The sequence below is a fragment of the Physeter macrocephalus genome, chromosome 2, assembly GCF_002837175.3.
Source record: "Physeter macrocephalus isolate SW-GA chromosome 2, ASM283717v5, whole genome shotgun sequence".
Taxonomy (NCBI): Eukaryota; Metazoa; Chordata; class Mammalia; order Artiodactyla; family Physeteridae; genus Physeter; species Physeter macrocephalus.
This window is the reverse complement of record NC_041215.1, coordinates 96,282,572-96,306,438: the sequence shown is the minus strand read 5'-3', so window position 1 is coordinate 96,306,438 and position 23,867 is coordinate 96,282,572. Positions and strand designations below refer to the sequence as shown.

Genomic DNA, 23,867 nt, shown 5'->3' with positions numbered 1-23,867 from the left:
AAATGACCCTGTTTCAAGGAGGACTTCCTTGACCGCCCTATCTAACACAGCACCCATGTCATTCTCCGGCCCCTTATTCCGCTTTATTTTTATTCATAGTACTTATCGCTGTCTGACATTACATTTTACTTTTTATCATCTGTCTCCACGACCACCCCTCAGAGCATAAGCTCCATAGGAACAGGGACTTTGTCTCGTGATCACCGCTATGTTCCCAGCACCTACTTGTTGCTCAGTAATATTTGTGGAATGAAGGAATGAATGATGAATAAGCAATATTCTAACTTGTCTCCCTGCCTTTGATCTTGACAATAAAACAAGATGAGAAAGAGTTTAGTTATCTTTTTTTAAATTTAGTTTTATTTATTTATTTTTATACAGCAGGTTCTTATTAGTTCTCCGTTTTATACATATTAGTGTATACATGTCAATCCCAATCTCCCAATTCATGCCACCACCACCACCAACACCACCCCACCACTTTCCCCCCTTGGTTTAGTTATCTTAACTGGCACCAGAATTCTTAGGAAAGTAGTAAACTGTCTTTCATGATAATAACATATCTCCTTGAGATAGAGGATAAAACCCAAAGCCAGTATTTGAGTAAAATTTACCTTCATGAAATAGGAAGTGGAAGTAAGGAGAAAACAGAAAACATGAAACTGGGAAGACAGGAACCAGTAAGATGTCAGAAATCTTCCTGACTATGACCCTGAAGTTTCATTAACACTCACTACACTTGTGAGTGCTTTGTGTGAGTGGATTCTGACACGCTTAAAGCAGGGGTTGGAGTTCACGACAGGGCAGGAATGGAGAAGCATGGAAATGGCATGCAGGGAAATGGGAGTCCAAGAGGCAGAGGAGGCCTTAAGAATGTAAGCCCCTTTAGACTTTCCAAAAATGTGATATTTCCTAAATGATAGCATATGGGAAGTGAAGTACAGTCCACCTCTTACATCAACGCTATACATTATTTATGCTCCATCACTCATTTATATAGGATTTCCTTATATGTTGCTCTATTTCACACTGACATCATTGATGGGTTATATGGTGACTCGGTTGGGAGAGATTAGGGTCATGTGATCATGTGCTTTTTCACCATTAATCTTTCTAGTGCAAGTGAACACTCAATTCCTATCCGTTGCCTCAGCAAAAGGATAAGGAAAAAGCAGGACCTTCAGGTCTTCTCCAAACTGCACCCTCACTTTCATCTGTACCCACTTCAGGATGCAGTATAGGGTGAAGGGGATATGGTGAAATGATCCTTCAGTTCCTTCCTTTCTGCCTAATTCCTTTTATCAGTAATATGCTTTTATCCCACCACCTTTGGTATGAAGCTCAGAGTTAAGTTTTTCTTAAGGTAAGAATAATTACACAAAATCTTTTATTTTGTTGTACAGTATTATTTCAGGAGTTAAGTTCTGGGAACAGTAGGACATATAAAAATATTTGATACAGGAGTTCTGTGAACAAACTTACACTGTTAATAATAATTCTTAATGAACTGCATTTTCATTGCAAACTACATGTGTACAGTTATCTATTATTGCATAACCACTGCAAAACTTAATGACATAAAACAAAAATTATTAGGCATACAATTTTGTGGGTTAGAAATTTGGACAGGGCATAGCTCATCTCTGCTCTGCAATGACTGCGGCATCATCTGGGCAGGGGACGGGAAAGGAAGTACTCAAATGGCTAAAGATAGCTGAGACAACTGGGGCCAGCCAGGCATTTTTTTCTTCTCATATCCTCTCCATGTAGCTAGCTTGGGCTCCCTCACAGCATGGAAGGCTCAGTTTAGTCAGATTTTTTTTTTTTTTTACATGAAGCTAGTGTCCCAAGAAGAAACCCAGGATTAAATTACAAACCTTCACATGTCCTAGCTTCAGAAGTACCAGAATGTTACTTCTGGCACACTCTATTTGGCCAAGCAAGCCACTAAGGCTATTCCAGATACTATATAAGGAAATGGGAATTAGACTCCACCTCTCAGTGGGAAGAGTAGCAAATAATTTTAATCTACCATATTGCATTTTCTTGGAACATAACCTCAATATAAAACACAGACTCTATATATCTCCCTTCCTTAATTTAAGGAAGTTAAATTCTGTAAGAATAAGGACAAATGTATTTTATGCAATAATATGCACTCAGAAATGGGTACAATTCCTTGCAAATGACTGGTGATCAATAAATATTTATTCAATGGATATATGAATTAATGCATTCTTAGAAGCTTGATAAATAAATCTGGGTAGCAAATATCCATGCCACTCACTAAAACCAAAACCACCAAGCAAGAATATGTACACAGAAGCTCTGCTTCTTTTGATAGGAATCTTCCCCAGCCTCTACAATAAAACCTGTAACCACCAAGATTCCATTATACCTACTGGAGACCTTCCTAGCGTGTAGGGGCCACTCTCTCCTGATGCAAAGGCACTGAGCTGTGAGCGTGCCCTGGTATCAGAAATCCCTACTGTGCAAAGACAAGATTACCACTAGAAATCATCTCCCGACACATCTCTCCAGGCAATACTCAGTCCACAAAAAATGCAGATGCAAATGCCAGTTGAGGCTCCTGAGTTAACCAGCCTTCTGGTTCCAGTGCCTTTAAACAAATTTCCATATTCTCAGCCTCATTCTCTTAACTTCGTTCATACAACCTATTATGGTTAACTGAAAAACTGACCAGTGTCAAGAATTGCGAATGGTCAGACATTTTACCCTACTTGCAGACAAACAAGTTAAACCTGCTACAGTTTTCATGGCAGAAGGTCCGAGACTCCTGGCTTAGAGACAAAGACTTTATTGCTCATGACACAGCAGGAACGTAAGCTTCATGTTCACATCAGTTCCCTTTGCCTCCCCTCCAAGTCACATGGCGGTGACACAGAGGTGGGTATAGGTGGATCCTGCACATGTCATGGATTTGCATCACATCTGAGGAACCCCAAGTTTAGGAAACCTCAAGCTTTTATAAGAGGTGGCAAACAAGCTGCCTAACCTTTGCCCCAGAGGAAAACATCATCTTTATCATACTGGACATCAAATAACCCTACCATCTGCTCTCTCTATATATCCTCTGCTACTATCTCCATTTTCCAAAGTTGTTCACTATACAGACATTTTTTAAAAGACAGTCCAGAACAAAAGATTGTCAGTGTATCCGCTCAAAAGACATTCAGAAATATGAAAGATCCATGGAGAACTGCCTCTCAACAGCCAGAAGTTAGGGATATAAAGGAGACCTCACATTTCTATGGTAGGTGGTGGAAAGATATTTCATTAAGAGTAAAAAGGTGGAAAGATTTCTCTTCTTCCCGGAAGACACCTTCCTTTTGTTTTCTCTATTTCTCTTTCTTTCTCTTAAAAAGAAAAAAACTGTGTTATGTTGTTCCTCTTTCTTTCAGGTGGTTTATATAGTCATATGACCTCCTACTCAAGAAGGAACCCAACATTTGAAAGGCTTCTGAATACCAATATAGGGTTCAAAGGAAAAGATACATGGAGTGGCCAGCTTAGTCTTCTCTGTTTCCTTAGCCATTGAGGAAAAAAACTTTCTTTTCTGTGGGCTCATCATTCCAGGTCTCCTATCGCTGCCACAGTAGGAAGAACAAGAATATCAGGATTCCCAGGATTATGGGTTTAAATGGAAAAGGCAAACCAAGGCGGCCACTGAGGTGCCTCTGCCTCTGGTTTAGAAATTATACTGAAGGGTTAACCAAGACCTGGGGCTTACAGAATGGGAAACCACATGGAGATTGGGATGGATGCCCTAGCCAGTAATAAAGCATTTTCTTGGAGTGACTTCTGTGCTTATATGACTTAGAGACCTGAGGTAACAGTAGGCAGCTGGTGGTCAGTTAGAGAATTCAGACCCCTAGCCATCCCCTGCCATGACTAAAGCCCTCATGTTACCCCACTTCAGCACCACACCTGTATATCTATACCCAGTATTTGTCTACCTGCCTAGTTCTCCCAGTAAAGTGGGAGCTTTTAAAGGGCTACAAATATATGTCACTCACCTTTGCAGCCCCAATGCCCAGCACTTATTTCCCATTCAACAAACATTACCAACCAAGTAACCCTTGCTACCTTTTATTGCTGTACTAATGCTTCTTAAACACAAACTTTCACATGTTCAAAAACCTCTAGGAGCCTCCTATCTGCCACTGTATCGAGTCTAAACTCCATTACCTAATTTCTAAGTAACATCATAGTATGTAATAAGTAGATATAATTTTTCAAAAATTTCTTTTAAGAGTTGATTGCTGAATTTCACTAATCTCTTTCAGACAGAAATAGGACTGAAGGTCAGCTAGATGGTGAGTGTAGCTGCTCAGGGTTTCCTCAAATTCTAACTCATCAACAGTGCTTTCTTTTATTACCTTTGCTTCCTCTTGCATAAATTCTCAATGCCCTTAGAATTTATGTCACACTCTATTACTTAGTTACATGCCATCTTGTACAGGACAGGTTACAACTATACAGCTCCTCATGGATCCCATAAGGTTGTGCAACAAAGCAAATTACAACACAACATGAAACTATTCACTAATGAATTGATCGCTTATAAATATAATTTCCAAAGATATATTCCAAATCCATAAAAATGATTACTTCTGACAAAAGGTGAAAGGGAATGTAATGAAAATGGTGGTTGATAGGGTCTTCAGCTTTATCTGTAATAGTCTTTTTTTTTTTGCGGTACGTGGGCCTCTCACTGTTGTGGCGTCTCCCGTTGCGGAGCACAGGCTCCGGACGCGCAGGCTCAGCGGCCATGGTTCACGGGCCCAGCCGCTCCGCAGCATGTGGGATGTTCCCGGACTGGGGCACGAACCCGTGTCTCCTGCATCGGCAGGCGGACTCTCAACCACTACGCCACCAGGGAGGCCCCCTGTAATAGTCTTTTGAAAGAAAAATATATTCATGCTGAGGTAGATTTTCTCCAAAGACGACTACAGCAATCTCTGCCATGCTGCTCACCCTTTATCATGGGACTTTCTGCTCCTCCCCTAAAGAGGTGAAGTCTATTTCTTGTCCCTTTGAAACTGACCGACCTGCTTAGCCCAACAGAATGTGATGAAAGTGACAAGGGGACAGAGTTCCAGAGCCTAACCTTAAGAGATCCTGCAGCTTTTGCTTCCACTGCTTGGGAACCCTGAGGCACCAGGTAAAGAAGTGTGACTCCCCTACTAGAGAGATCAGAGTGAGAGTCCCTGGAGGCTTAAAGATGGAGGACAGAGAAATCCCAGGATTCTAGTCATCCCAGCTAAGGAGCCAGACATGTGACTGAGACCATCTCAGATTCCTATATGAACATTCCTAGCAGAGATGACCCATTCCACCTAAGCCCTGCCTAGCCAATCCCAGAATCATGAGTAGATAAAATTCATGACTGTTGTTTTCAGTCACTGAATTTCAGACTGGTTTGTTACACAGCAATAGACAACTGTTAAGTTACTTGTGTTATTCAAAATTAATTTTAAAAAAATAAATAAGCCACATGCAAACCTTTCTTCCTGTTTAACAACTAGCCTCTCTCCTTTTCCCGCCTCATCGTGTGTCTTTAATGTCTCTATTCATCTAACTGATTATACAATACCCAACAATGCAATGCAAAATCAGTGCAAATCAATGCAAAATCAGGGCAAAGTGATTATAGTGTGAAATTGCAAATCTTTCAAAATATGTTAAGAAATCATGAAGTTGATGAAGGTAATGTTAGAGAAGCCCTTGAATCGTGGGCAACTCTTCTGGGAAATGAGAATCTGCAGCTGGAATACTTAACATTTGAAGAAGAAAATATCCACACAGATGATGGCACAATAAGTGCCTCAAAAGGGAATGATTAGAATGTCAAAATTTAAGAGAGGCTCTTGGAAAACTGATGAAGCCCTCAAATATTTTTGTAATAATGACCCTCTTTATGATTTGCCCACAGAAGTCAAATGTAAAATGGATATTGTGTCATGATACCATATAATTTTGTTAGAAAATTATGCTTCTCAGAATTAACACTTGATTCAGCCTTTGTTCTAATGTTTAACACATCACCGACCAACTAAATTTTGTTAAATGTAAGGTAAATCAATTTTAATAATTTTCTTACATTTTTAAAAGATATTGTCTCAACCAAATATTTTTACTTTTTTTCTCCTAATTTTGAAAAGATTCACTTTAAGTGGGTTTGGGGGGTACTAATTATCTAAGGAAAATTGGGGGCCTCTGTAAAATCTTTGATTCATCTCCCTAAATAGCAGGCATATGCACTGAGGGCAGGGTCTTAGATCACACTTTATTAGTATCCTCTAGATAGTTCATCAAATATAGAACCAAACAGATAGTGGAGACTCACAAATTCAATAAATGTGACAACGAATGACCTCCTGATTGATTGGCTCACACGTACATTTTGCCGTTGAAGAATGGCACTTTTTCCGTTACCAACCCTGACCCAAAATGAGCTGGTATTTGTTCTCCTTTAAATTGTACATTGAAGGCCTATTACAAACTTCCTGCTGAAAGCACTTTCAAAGGCTGGATACGTTTAAAACCAATTCAAGCATGTAAAGTCGTTTTAGGAAATAAGCCCCAAATCCCAAGGGCTCAGCTGAGGAGGGCCACATTTTAGAACAGGTGTGCCACTTCACTGAGCAGGAATTTGGAAATGTCAAACATTAGAAGCACTTCAGAAACTCCAGCTCAACCTGCCCGAGAGTCACACTTCTGGGCACGTGTCAATAAATGCCTTGCAGAGATGGGCATTTGAGAAAATCTCTCAGCCCTGATTCAAAATTAGTTAAAACAAATCAGCATGGTAAGTTCTTAAAGAAACCATACTTTTATTTTTTTTTTTTGGCTTTTCCTATGTCAATTTTACTTCTCAAAAGAAACTCTTTCTTTAAAGTGGTCATTCAAAAAATTTCCATCTATTACATGATAACTGTAACAGCATCGCATGTCATAACATCCCTGAATTTCAACCTCTTTCATCTTATCTTGCATCACCAATTGCAAGAGTAAGAACTGGGTTGTTTTCCTTGTCATTATGTTACTTCTATCCCTTTGGAAATTAAAAAGTAACACTACAAGCTTGACTGCAAGTTCCCTTTAAACTTGGCCCCTTCCATTAGGACACCAGGCGTTCTGCAGCCCATCAGTCTGTTCTAGGGCAAAGGCAAACAATACTTTCCGTTACAATAACTTGTATCCAGGAAAAAAAAAAAATAACAAACAAACAGGCACTCTGTAGCATATGCAGCATAGCAGCCAGAGAAAAGTTTACTAGCTTTAGCCAATTGGAGACTGTGGAGCTGGGCCAAATTAGCGTGTTTTTCTCCGCCTCCAGATGAAGTCATGAGTGAAATATGACATTGAACTTATTTTTAAAAGGGAAGGAAAGAAAAGCTAAACTGCAGGAAAGTGACCTGTGCCAAGGAGTACGCAGTTAGGAAGTGTGTGCATGCCTCTAAACCCTGAGTGGTTCTCAGTTCTGTATCCTTCGCCTCCCACTGGGTGGAGTAGGTCTTTTAAGAGCAGCTGGAATGCAGTTCCCCTGATCAGTGTAGCCAGTTGTTGCCTGTCTGAACCTCTGCCAGTCCTAGAGAGCGGTGCTCTGAGCTCAAACCCGAGGGCCACGCTCTGCACCCCTGTCCACCGTCCTTCTCGCCAGAGCCAGAAGAAAGTTCCCACCTGTCCAGCTATGGGCGAGGACGCTGCGCAAGCCGAAAAGTTCCAGCACCCGGGTCCTGACATGCGGCAGGAGAAGCCGGGCAGCTCCAGCCCGGTGCCCTCCTCCACGCCGAGCCCCAGCCTGAACCCGGGGAGCACGGAGGAGGCCATCCGGGACGACTCGCAGGTGAACGCCGTCACAGTACTCACGCTCCTGGACAAGCTGGTGAACATGCTGGACGCCGTGCAGGAGAGCCAGCACAAGATGGAGCAGCGGCAGATAAGCCTGGAGGGCTCCGTGAAGGGCGTCCAGAACGGCCTCACCAAGCTCTCCGCGTGCCAGGCCTCCACCGGCAACACGGTGAGCAAGCTGCTGGAGAAGTCCCGCAAGGTCAGCGCCCACACGCGCGCCGTCAAGGAGCGCTTGGAGAGACAGTGCGCGCAAGTGAAGCGGCTAGAGAACAACCACGCCCAGCTCCTCAGGCGCAACCATTTCAAGGTGCTCATCTTCCAGGTCAGTGCCCCTACCCTCCGCCCACCCAGCTGGGACTCCTCCGCCTCCATGATCTCGGTCGCCTGGCTCTCACAGCCATCTGTACATCTGTCCTGCCTGTCAGGGATCACACACACGCACACACACGAGGCACTGTCCCCGCTGCCTTCAGCAGGCGCATGTGAAATCTACACACAGGGTTGGGAATTCCCCAGGTCACTGCAGCCTAAACCCAAGGCAGGTGCCTCAGGAGTTAGCAGGTCGGGGTCATTTGTCAGGACCACCTCCATACAGGTTGGGAAGGTGAGCAGGTGCAGGCACACTAGTCAAATTCACTTGTCTCTTTGCATTGTGAATGTGGGGCTCTGACTGCAGCTGTTAGCTGGACAGGGCAAATCAATTCACTGGCTGTTTATTAACTCTTTGTGGAAATGAGGTGATCGTGTGAGTTTTCTGTTTTGTTTTTTAATCAAGTCAAATTCATAACTTTTTAAAGCCTCCCTTTGTCCAGAGCTCACCAGTGTTTTGGGGACTAACCAAGTATTGAAGATTGATTCCATTAGAGATGAACTAGCCTTCTACTTTTGAGACTCTTTTGGCTAAAGCAATCTTGTTGAGCTTTTTTCTAGCAAACAATGAACTGAAACTATAGAGCACTACTCTACAAACACACTAGATATGCTTCTCGTTGCTCAGAGAGACCACAACTGCAAGGTAAAACAAAAGCAGTGTTATCAGTTACAGTTACAAAGGCTAGCCTAGGATATTTTCTCCTTCAATGGTTGCCTTGGAATGAAAAGGCCACTTAATTTTTGTAACGCATCAATGATGCAATTAATGTAGCAAGAGGCTCTTTGGGGACAGGCAGATTGTGTGGGACTGTTGTTCCGCCACGTGGTGGGCGTTTGTGAATCCAAGGGCAGCCCTGCCTAACGCTGGAAGCCCTTCTGCCCAGTGGAGCCCAGCCAGCACAGCGCCCAGGAAGCAATTGCCATCCCTGCCCCAGGGCTGTCTCATTGTGCCCACGTGAATAGGAGAGGATTTCAGAGCCACGGAGGGAAGAGGCTATAACCAAATGTTTGATTGTGAAAGGCACACAAGAAGAGCCTTCATCTCCCCAAAGAGATTTAGACATTGGAACTTAAACCTAGGGAGCCTTCTTTTTCTAAATGAATCTGCTCTGCCAATTTAGAACCTAAGCCTCCTTCCTCCATAAAAGGAAAGACTCATCTCGCTGCTTTTTTGTCCCCCCACATTGCACTTGATGTTGTAAAGCTTCAGGCAGCTGATGTCCTTCTATACCTTGCAGTCTGTTGCAGACCGGAAATTTTTTAGCTTTTAATGCAAATGGAATAGCTTTTCATGAACCAGATGAACTGAAAAGAGATACGGTAACTGCACCTTTCTTAAGCCATATAAGATCCTAAATTTATTAGCCTAAAAGATATTATAAATCTCAACTCTCAAGGCATTTCTAAATTAAACACTGATCTCCAAACAAAACCAAACATATACAGACCTGTTTAAATCTGAGTCATCAAAGGAAATTTCCCGCCTTCCAGTAATGAATCAGAGAGATTCTCTCTTGTCCTGTCCCTCAGTTAAGGAGGAAAAACAAAAAAATTATTTATGTAGTAGAGGAAAATCACAGTATGTCGGGATCAGTTTTTGTTTTGTTTTGTTTTGCCAGGATGTTCTGTAGGTGTTGGGGAGAGGGATGGAGAAGATACGTGACTAAAAATTTCAAGAGAACTGTAAATCTGACATTTAAAAAAACAACTGTTGGGAACTTAAAGACACGGGCTGCTGCTGAAGCCCTGCCATGGTCTCCTGTTTTGTCACATTGGATTGACAGGTGTGAAATTACAGCCAGAAACGGTAGGAATTCTCCATATAGTGAGGACAAGGTGAAGCAGGGGCTCAAGACCAAGGTAGAAGCTAAGAGAATCCAAAGCAATGTGTTCAGGCTCCATTCAGGGCCTCTTAGCAAGCAGCCCCCAAGGACTTTTTTGAAAGAGCAGTTTAGGAGACAAAGAATTAGAGGGGCAAGGAACTGGACCTTTCTTAAGTCATGTAATGTAAGATCTTTTATTAGCCTAAAGGATATCAGAAATATCAACTCTCAAGGCATTGCAAGATGACTATTCTGAAAAAACAAATACAAATGAAGTCCTTCAGTGGAAAAGTTGCTCTTTCTCTTGATCCTTCTTAAAGTAGGGGTTTCCAGGGTAGTAAATTATTATATCCGTTATAATGATTATATCCATTATGCCAATGGATATAATAATAACTTGTGTTAGAGAGTGGTCCAGTATAGGGGTTGAGAAAAGATCAATTTTGTCATACAGACACTGGTTCAAATCCTAGTTTCACCACTTGCCAGTTATGTGATCTTGTGCACATTGTGTAGCTTTTCCAAGCTTTTGTTTCCTCATCTGTACATCTTATTAATATTTGAAAGAGCATAAGTATTCTGAGCTCTTAATAAGCCCTGCATACTCCGCTAAGTATCTTTCTGTAGTTTATCTCAACTGCACCAATTTACAGATGAGGATGCCGAGATTCAGAGATACTTATATCTTGTCTGAAACTATTTAGTAGGCAGTGGTGAAGCTGGGATTTCAACTTATATTTAATTGACTCCAAAGTGTGCGCTCTTAAACATTAATGCTTCTTCCCTCATATCTCTCTCATAGGGTGAGGAATAAATGGAATAACATATTTTAAATGGTTAGCGACTGTCATGGTGTAAGCTCAAAGAATTGAAGCTCTTCCTGGGTGGATCTGCAATGCATTTGCATGGAGAGGAGGCTATACTTGTGCTTGGTTAGAAATATGGCTTTTTAGTAAAAACTGATCTCACCCTACCCAGGATCTTCAAACAGCTATGCTTTTGCTTTTTCAGTTGGGATTTATTAAAATCTAAACACACAGACACACACACACACATACACACACACTCCCACTCCCTGCCATACATTGTATGACAACTACCGAGTTGAAATCAATATTACATCACCACCAGAGCAAAGGAAAGCAAAGACCTTTAAAAGCACAGGACTCTGCCCAAAGGGCCTACTCTAAATAGACCCTTCTAGTAGCAGCACAGTCTTCACAGTGGGGCACAGGGTAGATGTTTTCTAGACCTGCAGAGTGAGGAGGGCGGATAATATACCAGGTGCCACTTCAGGTCTCTAAGTTGTTTGTCACTTTCAGTCCATTTGACCCCTATGCTAGACTTTCCCTTACTAAATCCACTGGTTTTCTAGTTTAAGACAAAAAGAATTAATGTAAAAATAGGAGAGTAAAGAAAGAAAATCTGTCACCTGACTGGATCATATTCAGTCCTATAGTGTTTAGAAGATTATGTTTCCAGTTTGTAAAGTCCTGCTGTGTCCTCCAAAATCTGCAGGTGCTTGTTGGTTGGTTGGTTGGTTGGTTGATCTACTAGATGCTAGTAACTAGTGTTTAGAAGATTATGTTTCCAGTTTGTAAAGTCCTGCTGTGTCCTCCAAAATCTGCAGGTGCTTGTTGGTTGGTTGGTTGGTTGATCTACTAGAGGCTAGTAACACTAGATACACATTAGCATTTTTTTTAATTCTGAAATTTGTCCTTAATTTGTCCTGTTTAAAATATGTCATTTATTTATTTAAGTCTGTGCTAAACTTACAACATTGTTGTAGCTGTTAAGCCTCTCATGTCTTAGCAATTACCTCAAATTATAACCAGTAGAATCTAAAACTGGAGAAAATTCATCTCCTTTTGAGGAATAAAATAAATCGTAAAATGAATTCAAAATACTGTAACAGGAGCAAGTATAAATGAAATAAGACTCAGAGAGTTTGCTGATCAAAAAGAAAATGCTAAAGACTAATAAGACTAATTCTTTGCCTGTAAGTGCATATGTATCTTTTACTAAAAATAAAATTTGTACAAAAATCAGTGAATTTACAGTTAAGAGGAAGTTTTCTCTGTAGATTGAAGAGATTAGAATTTCACAGGTAACTGGCACTGAGGGTGTGATGCCCACTTAAGGCCTCTTAAAGTTCTAGTAATGATTACTTGACAAAGCAGTCTGGGAATGATTTCAAATCCAGGGAACAAAATGAGAGTACTCATGGACAGTTTACACTTTTATCCACATAAAATTGTGAAACTGGGTGAAAAGAGTACAAGTTAGATGTTTGCTGTGGCTACATTCATGGAGAATCAAGCCTATAAATGTGTTCCAATATTCATCATTTGGGTTCCTTTGATGAGAACAGAATTTTAGAAAGGTGCTAACAGTATAACATCTTCAGACTATTTTTAAATTAATTTTTTTAAAGACTGTATTTATCCAAATCCGCTGCTCTGAAAATTGCTAAATTAGTACAGACTTAGAAGAAATGGACATATAGATAACCAAAGTCACGTTTATATGACAGCTCGTGATGTTTGTATCACATTGGTTAATATTCCCATAATGGGATACTGGTTTTGATGTGCTACTTATCCGGTGCCCTTTAGTTTATGAGATAAACAAAATACTAGTTCTTATTGTTATTATTTACACTTATTGAATGTCAGCACTGCCTCAGGCACTTTAAATGAATAACTGATTATTATCGGTATTTCTTCAAAAGAATCATCACTTCTCTCATATATTAAAAAATGAGACTCTATCTCAGATGCAGCCCTTCCAGGTAAATGTTGCCCCTTCTGTTGTTTTGTAATCCATATCTGTTTGAATTGAACAAATGAAAAGTGTTCTCCAGTGCAACTCAGGTCCTATAGTTTTGATTCTTGCATGAAATAAAGCATGTTTGGCATTTGTACACTGTGAGATCACTTTTGCAATCTGTTAGACTAGTTTTCATGGGATTTAGGTTAATATCACAGAATCAAGTATTTTAGAGCTGGAAAGCACCTCAACAATCATTTAGGTTAACCTCATTTTCTATCAAAGGAGCGGAGGCCCTGAGAAACAAAGTGACTAGCAAGGTTTCATTTTATTACTAATGGAAATTATAGAGTTGAATTATGAAATGAGTGAAAACAAACACTATAATCCCACTATGGCAAAGTTCATGTTTACTGGGTTTTCTACAATAGCTTTTAAATAATTCAGTGTAGTTTGTTTTTTGTTTTGTTTTGTGTTTTGTGTGTGTGTGTGTAACAAAGAACACCTAAGCAGGGCGATCTTAAAAAAGAACTGAACCCTCGATAACACTGAAAAATAATGAAACTTTTAAATCCTCGAGAATGTGAAAGACTGCTCAGGGATTATAACTAATGCATTTTATTCTTATGACTTGCTGATTCCACCAACAGCTGCCTGAGGGGTACATTTCTAATCAATGGCTTTATCCACTTGGCAATCTATACCTCAGAAACACAAACTGGAGAAAACCATCAATGTGTAAAAGAGACCTATAAATCAGAATGTCAGGTGAGCATAGTTCCATTTTCATAACTAGTATTTAGAGATTATTGGATAAAACATTCCATGGACACAAATTTATGGTCCTCATATCCCTCTAGGATGCCACCACATCCCTGTGGGCATGTAACAGCCTTTGTTATTTTCTTCTAACAACAGGGATGATAAGTTAGTGACAGGAGAGCAAACTGCCTGTTCAAGCTTTTAAATGACTTACTGTAGCTTTCTTTTCTAATGCTAGTCATAGAGTCTCCTTCCCTTTTAAAGGGTGTGTATCTATCTATGTGCAAATAAGATTTGCTTCCATGAGCACCAACCCAAGAAGTACACAGCATGTTGGCCAGTTTCTCTGTGTTGATATCTGCACGTAAGACTGAGACTGTTAGTTCACAAGAATCAGTATGAACAGCAAACAAGCAGAAGTGCAAGGAAAAATGCCACTTTCTCAAGAGTTCTTTCCATTCCTTTTCTCTTTTATGGTGCAAGCATATCATTCATATATGTTAGAAGTGTACTGATTAATTCTCCCTTCCTTTTAAAAACCCCTAAGGGTCCTTGTGAAAGGTCAGAACCAGGAGCAGCTGCATCAGCGGGGCTACGTACCTTTTTGAAAATAAATCTGGAGAAAGTGGCATGGACATATATACACTACCAAACGTAAAATAGATACCTAGTGGGAAGCAGCCGCATAGCACAGGGAGATCAGCTCAGTGCTTTGTCACCACCTAGAGGGGTGGGATAGGGAGGGTGGGAGAGGCAAGAGGGAAGAGACATGGGAACATATGTATATGTATAACTGATTCACTTTGTTGTAAAGCAGAAACTAACACACCATTGTAAAGCAATTATACCCCAATAAAGATGTTAAACAAAAATTAAAAAATTAAAAAATAACTCTATAGGGCAAATAGTCAGCTGCAGCTGGGGGCCTCTCCTGGGTAGAACTATCCAAGGAAGCAATGCAACTCACAAGGGATTCTTAATGCCATGTTAAGGAGTTACAAACCCCAAGTGGATATATGGGTAACTAGCATAGTTAAGTGGTGACAGAATTGAGGATGTATATTTGATCCTCCCCCTTGAAAGAGCCATCAATCTTAGAATCTGTAAGAGAAAGCAGATCAAAAACATTACAACAGGAGGCTGAAGGCGGAAGTATCACCTCACCTGTAGGCAGGTGAAATATCAAGTGTTTCCATAACGTATGTGTAATTGGACTGAAGGAGGACACATGGGCAGGTAAGACTGGACACCTGGGGGACAGTGCAGTTACCGAGGAGCCACTGTCTGAAGTTCAAGTTGAATTTCCACCACTATACTCATTCCTTTATAGTCAAATGCCATGTATACATTTTACTAAAGAATAGAGATTTTGAAGAGTGTCAGCATTTTTCTGCTTCTAAACAAACATTATGGAAATGTAAGTCCCAAATGTACTTGGACATGCACAAATTTCTGTGTGAAAGGGAAGGGCTTGCTTACCTTCAGAGTAGAACTATAAGAAGTCACAAAATAAACACTGTCCAGTAGACATAACCCAAAATACTGCTTGAGTCATAAAAATGAGAGCAGAAGCATAGCAGTTGGCCAAAAAGGCATATCTCACTTGTTTCCAGTTGTATTAAGACACATCCAACTCATTCTGGATTGTGTCTTTTCCTGCTGGGTTTATTTTCATAGTTGGCATCAAAGAGTTCTTATATAAATTTCCCCGACATTGTCTAAAAGAGTTCAGTTGGGTTTCCCACCATCTCTCGACTGCCCTCATGTATGCAGTGTGATCTAGCAACAGATCACTTCTGATTCACCTGATAATGCACTTTTCCCAAACCTGTCCTCAAAGGACACATGGTGAGAGAGACAAAAGTCTAAGACTCAACAGTAACTGTGCTTTTTTAACAATAAAATTTACACTGCATTAAAAATGCAATATTATTGGTTTAATTCTTTTAGAAGTACAGTTAACATGGACATCTTTTGTTGAGGTTGAAGAAAGGGAAGTTATCAGGGTAATCAACAGTAATCAAAGGTAAACCTTTGATGAACCTGAGATTATACTACACAAAATGTACCTCTCCTCTAGTAACCAAGGCTTATTTTTAATTTTCCACCTGACTTTATGCCTTCTTTACTGAGGACTTTTAATAACGTTTTACTGAGCTCTTGGTTTCTTCCTTTCCTGCAAGCAACTCCTGTCAAACCTTCCCAACTCTCTTGTCAAACCCCAGAAGTAATTTTGCTTCTGGACTAAGCATCAGAGCCCTAGCTATTTCTGCAGTCTGCCCCTCTTTTAGTAATGCTCATCCACTGAGAGTAAACTCCTTCCTTAAAAATGGAAACTGCTGAGCCCCTTAGGCCTGGTTCTCCTCTTTTCCCAGTGGCAGCAGCAGTCAGCAAATGTCCTAGACACAGAGCTAAGCCCATTCTTTTGCAGTGCCCGACAAAGGGGCAGTCTCCACTCTAGCCACCCTCAGGGCTGTCTTAGAAAGCCTCCTCACTCAACATGCACTCATTCAACAAATAACTGCTGAGCTGTCGGGAACTACTCTAGTCACGGGGCTTAACAGTGAACAAGAGACAAAAGTTCCCACCCTCACAGGGAATACACGCCAACGAAAAAGAGGCAAGTCAAGACTTGAAGCGTGGCAGAGTTGCTCTCTGTAAAGGTCCATGTCATAAGTTATTCGTGGGAATCCAGTGCAAATTTCAAGTTTTTACTTTATCTTTTATACTGTGTTTCTGACATTCTGTGATATTCAAAATGGGAGTAAGCTTTGGGAGACAGAATTTGGGATTTCTTAACTCTACCAAGGATTCTATTTAACCAGACATGCTGCTTTTTACTCTACCCAAGACTTTGTTTCTAACCAATTTATGGAACTCATACTCTGTTATGAGTATGTGTGTATAAGGGGGGGACATGGGGCTGTATCTTTTCAGAGAGTATTGTAATTATACTATTTGGTGATTAATAAGGAGAGGGAGTTTTAAGTTTCTCTATATTAAAACAATGTTCACTTAGTCTTTGTACTGAGAAGTTGAAAGTATACAGGTATACCCTTAGAACGTATTTTTTTTAACACACAGACTTTTAAATTCACTAAATCCAGTTATTTTTCAAACTGAACGTTTACTGGGCAGTCCACAATATAATCAGGTAACATTGAGGCTCTGCTTGAAGCCCAGCTGGCAGTGGGCTCTGGAGCCTGGCCCACCTTGGCATTCTTGCAGAACTCCTAATACCCTTGGGAGTGCAGTTTGAAAGCTGCTAATCTGGGTCAAATCCTCTTGTTCACATTTGGAAGACACTGAGACCCAAGGAGATTAAGTTATTTGCTGAAGGCCTCAGAGCCATTGAGCAGTACAGAAAGAACTGAGACTCAGGCCTCCTGTCACACGTTCTTTCCAGTGTGTCATTTCTTCCAATGAAAATGTGAAGGCACTTTGCTAGCTGGCTCTCATTTCCTGTATTTAAAGAAAAATATAAAAATCAAAGGGATTCCTACGCTGTGTGACCCAAGTCTGTCTGAGTTCAAATCTCCCTGCTTCGCTACGCTGGAGAACCATCCCCCTTGCACTCTCTGGAGGCAAGTTTTCAGGCTCTGCTCCCTGAGGCACAGGGAGAGGCAGATCTTTGTACACCCAGAAGCTGGAGAAAGAGGTGTGCTGGGAATAAGGGGAGGGGGCACAGATTCCTGGGTTTCCCTCTTCACTCTTTACCCTAGGTGGAGGCTGAAGTACTCCTGCCCAAGGAAGCCCTATTTAACAGAGAGGCTTGATAAGCTATGCCTGGCAGCCTGATTCCCCCTTACTACTCCAGAAATGGCCGTAGTATACCTCTCTCCTTATAATGCCCACAAAGGACATTTGAAACACAAGGCTTCGTGAGTGGGTCCCCAGTAAGGCTGGCCCTTGCTTCTCTTACTCCAAAATTAGGTCATTAGAAAAATCAGTGTGCATTTTTAAACAGATACCAAGGTTGACCATGCCTTTACTTTTGACTTCTACTTGGGGAGGGAACCTGATAGAGGCTTTACCTGGTGCCTGACACTTAAGGAAAAGATGGGGCAGGGGAGAGAACTGGGAAGTCCTCATCTTTTATCTTCTAACTTGACCTCCAGACTCTTTTGCAGCAGGATTTTGGCAGGAATAGAGCCTGAGGGTAAGAGAGAGAGGCCCTCTGGGTTCACAGTAACTTACTTTAGCTCCTTTATCTAGGCAGCTTCCTTGTCTTGTCTGACCCACGGCCCACTTCCCTCCCTGCCTGTCACTGATAGAGCCCTTGCCAGATGCCCTCATAATATTCCCAACAGGCAGCCGTTGGCCTTATCCAGCCTAAGCGGAATGACTTGATCAGTTTAGAATTAACTTTTCATATTCTAGAAAACTAAAGCCACAGACCTTTGGTTTCTGTCCTGCCAAAAACACATACCCAGAAATTACAGCAGTTCAGGACTATGTGTGAAATGTGTTATTAACATGAAATTTATATTGTCCATCTTTTCAGGAAGAAAATGAGATCCCTGCCAGTGTGTTTGTGAAAGAGCCAGCTTCCAGCCTAGCAGAAGGGAAGGAAGAGGAGCATGCTGATGAAAACAAGTCCCTGGAGGAAACTCTGCACACAGTGGACCTCTCGTCCGATGATGAATTGCCCCATGACGAGGAGGCCCTGGAAGACAGTGCAGAGGAAAAGACGGAAGAAAGCCGGGCAGAGAAAATAAAAAGATCCAGTCTCCGGAAAGTGGATAGCCTCAAGAAAGCATTTTCTCGCCAGAACATCGAGAAAAAGATGAACAAGCTGGGGACAAAGATCGTATCTGCAGAGAGGAGAGAGAAGATTAAGAAATCTCTCACTTCCAATCACCAGAAAACATCCTCAGGGAAAAGCTCCCCCTTCAAGGTCTCTCCCCTCACTTTCGGTCGAAAGAAAGTCCGAGAGGGAGAAAGCCCTGCAGAAAATGAGACCAAGTCAGGAGACATGCCTAGCAGTGAGGTGCCAAATGACCACGAGGAGAGCTCATTTGCAGAGGGTCTTTCCGAAGCATCCCTCACCAGTGTACTGGTGGAAGGGAAGAGCACGGAGGGGGATGCTGGGAGGGCGGCCTCAAGAGGGAGTGACTCAGCCATGGACAGCAACATCGATTTGACTATTGTGGAAGATGAAGAAGAAGAGTCGGTGGCCTTGGAACAGGCACAGCAGGTGTGCTATGATGGAGGCTATGTGCTAACCTCCCACGAGGCAGAGCGGTCAGATGAGGAGCCGGTGCAGCCAGCTGTGCTCCAGGTGGACCAGACCGCCTAAAGGCACAGCGCTCTGTGCCCAGCCTGTGCTTTCAGTTAAGTGGGTAACCAGAGCCTAGAAACAAACTCCTGTACATCTCCAGCACTCCCCACTCACACCGTGTTACTGTCCAGGTAGTCATCATTTACTACACAGTAGACGCACACACGTGCCCGAGATTTACTATGAAGGCAACCTGTCAGGATCTACACTTCTAATTTACTTTTAGGTTCCATTTCTGTAGTTCTCCAAGACTGCCCAGAAGAAGAAATGGAGCAGTCAAAAAACACTGATCAATTTGGCTAAGTCAGAAACAACAGAGGCTACGTAAGATACTAATCATGAAATGTGATTCATTTTTTGTCACTCCATAAGCTTGCTGAATAAGCGTACCACTAATATATTGAATTTCCATAGAATTCTGTGAATCTATATTCTTTAAGTGTGTGATATATAATATACATATGTATTTAAGCTAAAGAGATAACTACTTTATATTTCAAGAAGAAAACAATTGTCTTAAAAGGGAGAAGAGAAAGTTGGCTATTTACTTAGTAGAAAACATTGTTTATTGAAAATGAAGGAGAAATTGAAAGACTATAATGTTCAGCTAACGAAGTAAGATATGTAGAAAAGTTGGGACTATTAGAAAAAGAAAACTAAGGAGAAGTTGGAAAATAAAAGAAACAGGAAACAAAGAATGGCAAAGAGAATGAAGACAAAGAGAAAAAAGCATGTGCTCAAAAGTAAAATATTTACGATATTAGTTCAAGTATTTACTCATATAACAATGCTGAAGAAATTCATTTATCCTAGAATAACATGTTATATCTTCACAATATTTTTATTTTCTAATATTTTCAAATAATCTAAAAAAAAATTTTACTGTGTTAAAGCTGTATTTTTTTTCTTAATAAAAGACATTACAAATATTTCCCTAAGGAAGTTCAAAAGGATGTCTCTTTAACATTGGAATGAACATAAATCTTCAAAATTAATTAATACATACTGCCTTTTGTAGGAAGTTGGATCGTACTATTCTTTAATGTTTTCCAAATTTGAAATAATCCTTACACTTCAAATGATGTAATGTAGGTTTGTAACATGTTAGAATCAACAGGTTTGGGAAGGGAAAGAGTCGAGGTTTCCTTTTTTGTACATAACGGTAATTTCATTCCAGGTCATATTTTATTTATATACTAATTTCACAGAATATTAATATGTTTCTCAACTTCTTAAAGCATGCTAGTGTTTATGTGTATGTGCACATTTACTCAGACAGGGTAATTTTTACTACTGCCTAACATTGTACTAAAATATTGCTTTATTTTAAATTACAGAATGGTAATGTTTTGAGAAAACTATTAACAGTTTAAAGACAGTTCTACCAGAGAGCAAATTCCCTATCTTTAGTATGTACCACTCATTATAAGTAACTTTACAAATACAGCTAATCTAAAACAGTATTAACAAACTATGCTTTGCCTTATAAAAGGGATAGGATTAACAAATGTATTGATGGCATAACTGGTACAGCTGTGTCCTTATTTTGCAATAATGTACCCCAAATATTAGATTGTTGAACTAACAATGGCTGTGTTAAAGAAGAGTAAATAAACCAAAAACTAAAAAGTACATAACAATGTCAGTTTCTTGGCAGAAAACTTTAAAAAAAGCAGAAAGAATTGATTATTAAACTCTCCTCCAAATGTAGCTGTAATGTTGATTTTTTATTCTTGATTTCCCCTATTAACTCTGCTTTCTTTTTTCCCCAATCTCATTTAGAAATCCAGGTCTCTTTCTTCAAGTTTAACTTTCTTGACATCACCTTGCCAGCTCTGGAAAGCATCTGAATTTATTGTAGCAGCTTGATGAATTTGACAGTTCTATCTACATTTTTATTATTTTGTACCAGACCTTATAATAACTTAAATAGTCCTGCAAACATGAATGTATTGAACTGAATGTTCAGTTTATTCACACAGATACACCTTTGTCTTCTACAATGCTATCCAATTGGCAGAAGACTAAATTTCACTCAGGGCCCTGGACATGCCTGTTTAACCTTTACAAAGTTGCTGTTACTTTTTTGCAGCCAAGGAGTTGAGCCATCCAGAGCTAATGCAAGGTTTACATTTCCTTTTCAAAATGCTTATGTTATTTGTTCCTAGAAACTATCTGCGTGTCAGGCATCTTTTTAGATTTGACTGACAGACATTTATTCTCTGTTCCTCATTTGAAACATTAAAATCCTAACCAATGGAACAGAGAATTAAGCCAGCTAATTGTTGGAAAACACATACTGCAGGGATTAGAGAGAGCAGCAGTTGTTGAAATGAAAACTAGTTATTCTGTTTATTGTTGAATTATTTGCATACTGCTGAGGCTACAGAGTCCCCAAATTAGTTATGTCTTCTTCACACCCACCCAATAACCCATTCCTAACTTTATGTGCCTGGAGCTCAAGAACTGGATTAGTTTTCCCCCAAAGATTATACATTAATAAGCACTGAGATCGTTATCTTAGAAATATAATTCAGGAACAAGAAGTGTCTATTACACAGATCACGGATCTCACAGAAATAGAGCAACGATGTCATTTTTCCGTGAGATTTTATTTTTTAAATATATAGACATATATATTTCAACAGGAATATTTTCTTCTTTCCCCTTCCACTTACGAATCTAGTACATGGCTGAATTTCTTTTTATACATGAAAATAAAAGACCCACACTAAGGCCAGTTCTGCACAACATAAATATTTTTTTCTTGCATTTATTGTAAGATGAAAGCCCAAAATGTTTCCGCTTTTAGCAATGCTCATGCAGAAGAACAAGGTTTGAACCTCCTGCGTTTCAGTTCACTATCAGGAAACTAGAAGCTCCTTTGACATAGCCAAGCCACTAGTGTAAGTAAAGGTTATAATGAAAGGCATTTCCTACATTAAGACACTAATGCCCAAACCCAGTTAATTCTTGCTCAAAAGTTTGTTTACTGCCCTACGGCCCAAGTCTAAGTGATTTTATGTTGGAGATTAGGAGTATGAGGAATTGAGGTAAGGGTGGCGATCATTATTAACAGTTCCATAGCAACCACAAGTCTTTTCCTAAGACTACAAGACTGTGACACTGCAAAACAAGTTTCAGATGAAACTGGCACTGAACCTTTGTATTCTGCTTGATCTGGGTGTTGAAATAGAGACTACTGCAGCCAGGACCTCATTCCTAAAGGGAACAGGCAGTAACTCACATTATTAAAGATACATTCTTCTTATTTTTGTTTTAACCATTGCATTATCCTGTAGTATTTGAAACTCTAAAATTATCTTTAACTCTCCACATAAACTGCCCCAATTACGAAGCTACACCTTTAGCAAGACAGCTTGATATTCATATGCTTAAAGACTTTCCACTGTAAAACCAATTCAGTAAATATTTATTGAGCTATACAACCATCTGTCCTTCCCACTTGGAAATTCGTAGTGCCCAAAGCAGGAAGACACAAGCATGGGGGAGAGAGAACAACATTTCTGATATCTTACTTTATGCCAGGCTGGGCACACCAACCTTCAGAAGTACTGTGTACCTACCACATGCTAAACACAAACATTATCTCGTTTAATCAAATGAATCCTATTAGAAAGGTACTGTTTTTACACCTGAGACTTTTGATGAGGGGAGCGAGGGAACTCCAGAGTTCTTAACCACTCACCACTCACTCATCATGTTACAATTTAACTATTTTTCCCTTGAAGGTCACAGAGTTAAAAGACTTGTCCAAGTTCACGTAACTATTGAGTGTCAGAGTCAGTGCTCAATCCCACTCTGAAATCCATGCTACTGCCAAAATAGGACTCCTAATTGTTATCACCCAACTGTGCTTCATTATGAATCACTTTATAAGCTCTCTGATGGCATGGTATTAACTTCATTTTATCGCGCCGTATACAGCATCACATAGAGCTGCACTTTGTAAATGATTTTAATGACTGTCATACTAATGCTAAGAAAAAACAGCTCATGATTCTTGGGGAGCCACAGAGAGACGATTATTCAGGTCTGTGGAGGCCACAGAGGGGTTCCTTAGCTCCTTGGCATTGTCCATTGTCAGTGGCTGCAGGGTTCACTGTGGGGCACAGTTTAATGAGCGCAAGCTGTCAACAGAGATAGATACTAGAATCAGCTAATTCAAAGATGGCACAAGAAGTCGGCCTCAAACTCTCCAAGTTAAAGGAGTCAGATTCCTGTGTCATGCTAGACAAGCTGCTTTATCCTGCCTGGACACATCCTCTCATAGGCTGAAAATACGAGCAAATGGCAAATCAGCATGGGGTGGGAGATGTGTGGGTGTCTGGGAAGGAAGGTGAACCGTGACGATATGGAGACCTGGCCTTTGAAGATGATTCCTGCAAAATCGTCCAGCTGTCTTCTCAAGGTAAAAGAGGAGCTACATCAAGCAAATGCTGGTGCCTCCATTTCTGTGGGCAAGCAATCAAAGAAAACCCTCCAGGCCAGCCCTCATTCATCAGGATGTATGCTGCAGTCAGTGGCTTCTTCCAAGGGCTTAGGCAGTGGTCACGAACTCAAATGCCTGAAGGGCTCACATAGATAGAAGTAACATGGTTCGAGGTGGTGGCAGCAATTGCGGCAGAGCAGTTACAAGTGGGCCGTGACCTCTCTTATGGGACACCTTCATCCTTCACCAGTCTGAAGGTGGTGCATTTGCTAATTCCCAGAAAGTGACGGTACATTCTAGGAGCCACCCTGAATTGTGGTAAACTGGCATCTACCACCCAACTCCATTTGCCATGTGAGAAGTCAGTCCTGGTGTTGCCAAAGCTTCAACTTCTTTTAAGAAGAGCCAAAATTCAGATTTCTTTTTTACATGAAAATCTCCTGGCTTTTAATTTCTGGCAACTAGCTCAAATCATTTTAATCACTGTTTGAGCCAACTGGAACTGTCTGCTGGCATGTAGCCTCGGCAC

General features: G+C 40.6%; 1 protein-coding gene across 1 annotated transcript; it reads left to right on the top strand.

The window, feature by feature from the left end:
- Positions 1-7,520: 7,520 nt before the first annotated feature.
- On the top strand, positions 7,521-20,530 carry CAVIN2 (caveolae associated protein 2). The gene is made up of 2 exons (XM_007101997.4): positions 7,521-8,200; positions 18,109-20,530. The coding sequence occupies exons 1-2, from the start codon at positions 7,718-7,720 to the stop codon at positions 18,901-18,903; spliced, it is 1,278 nt and encodes a 425-aa protein (XP_007102059.2). The 5' UTR covers positions 7,521-7,717; the 3' UTR covers positions 18,904-20,530.
- Positions 20,531-23,867: the final 3,337 nt, after the last annotated feature.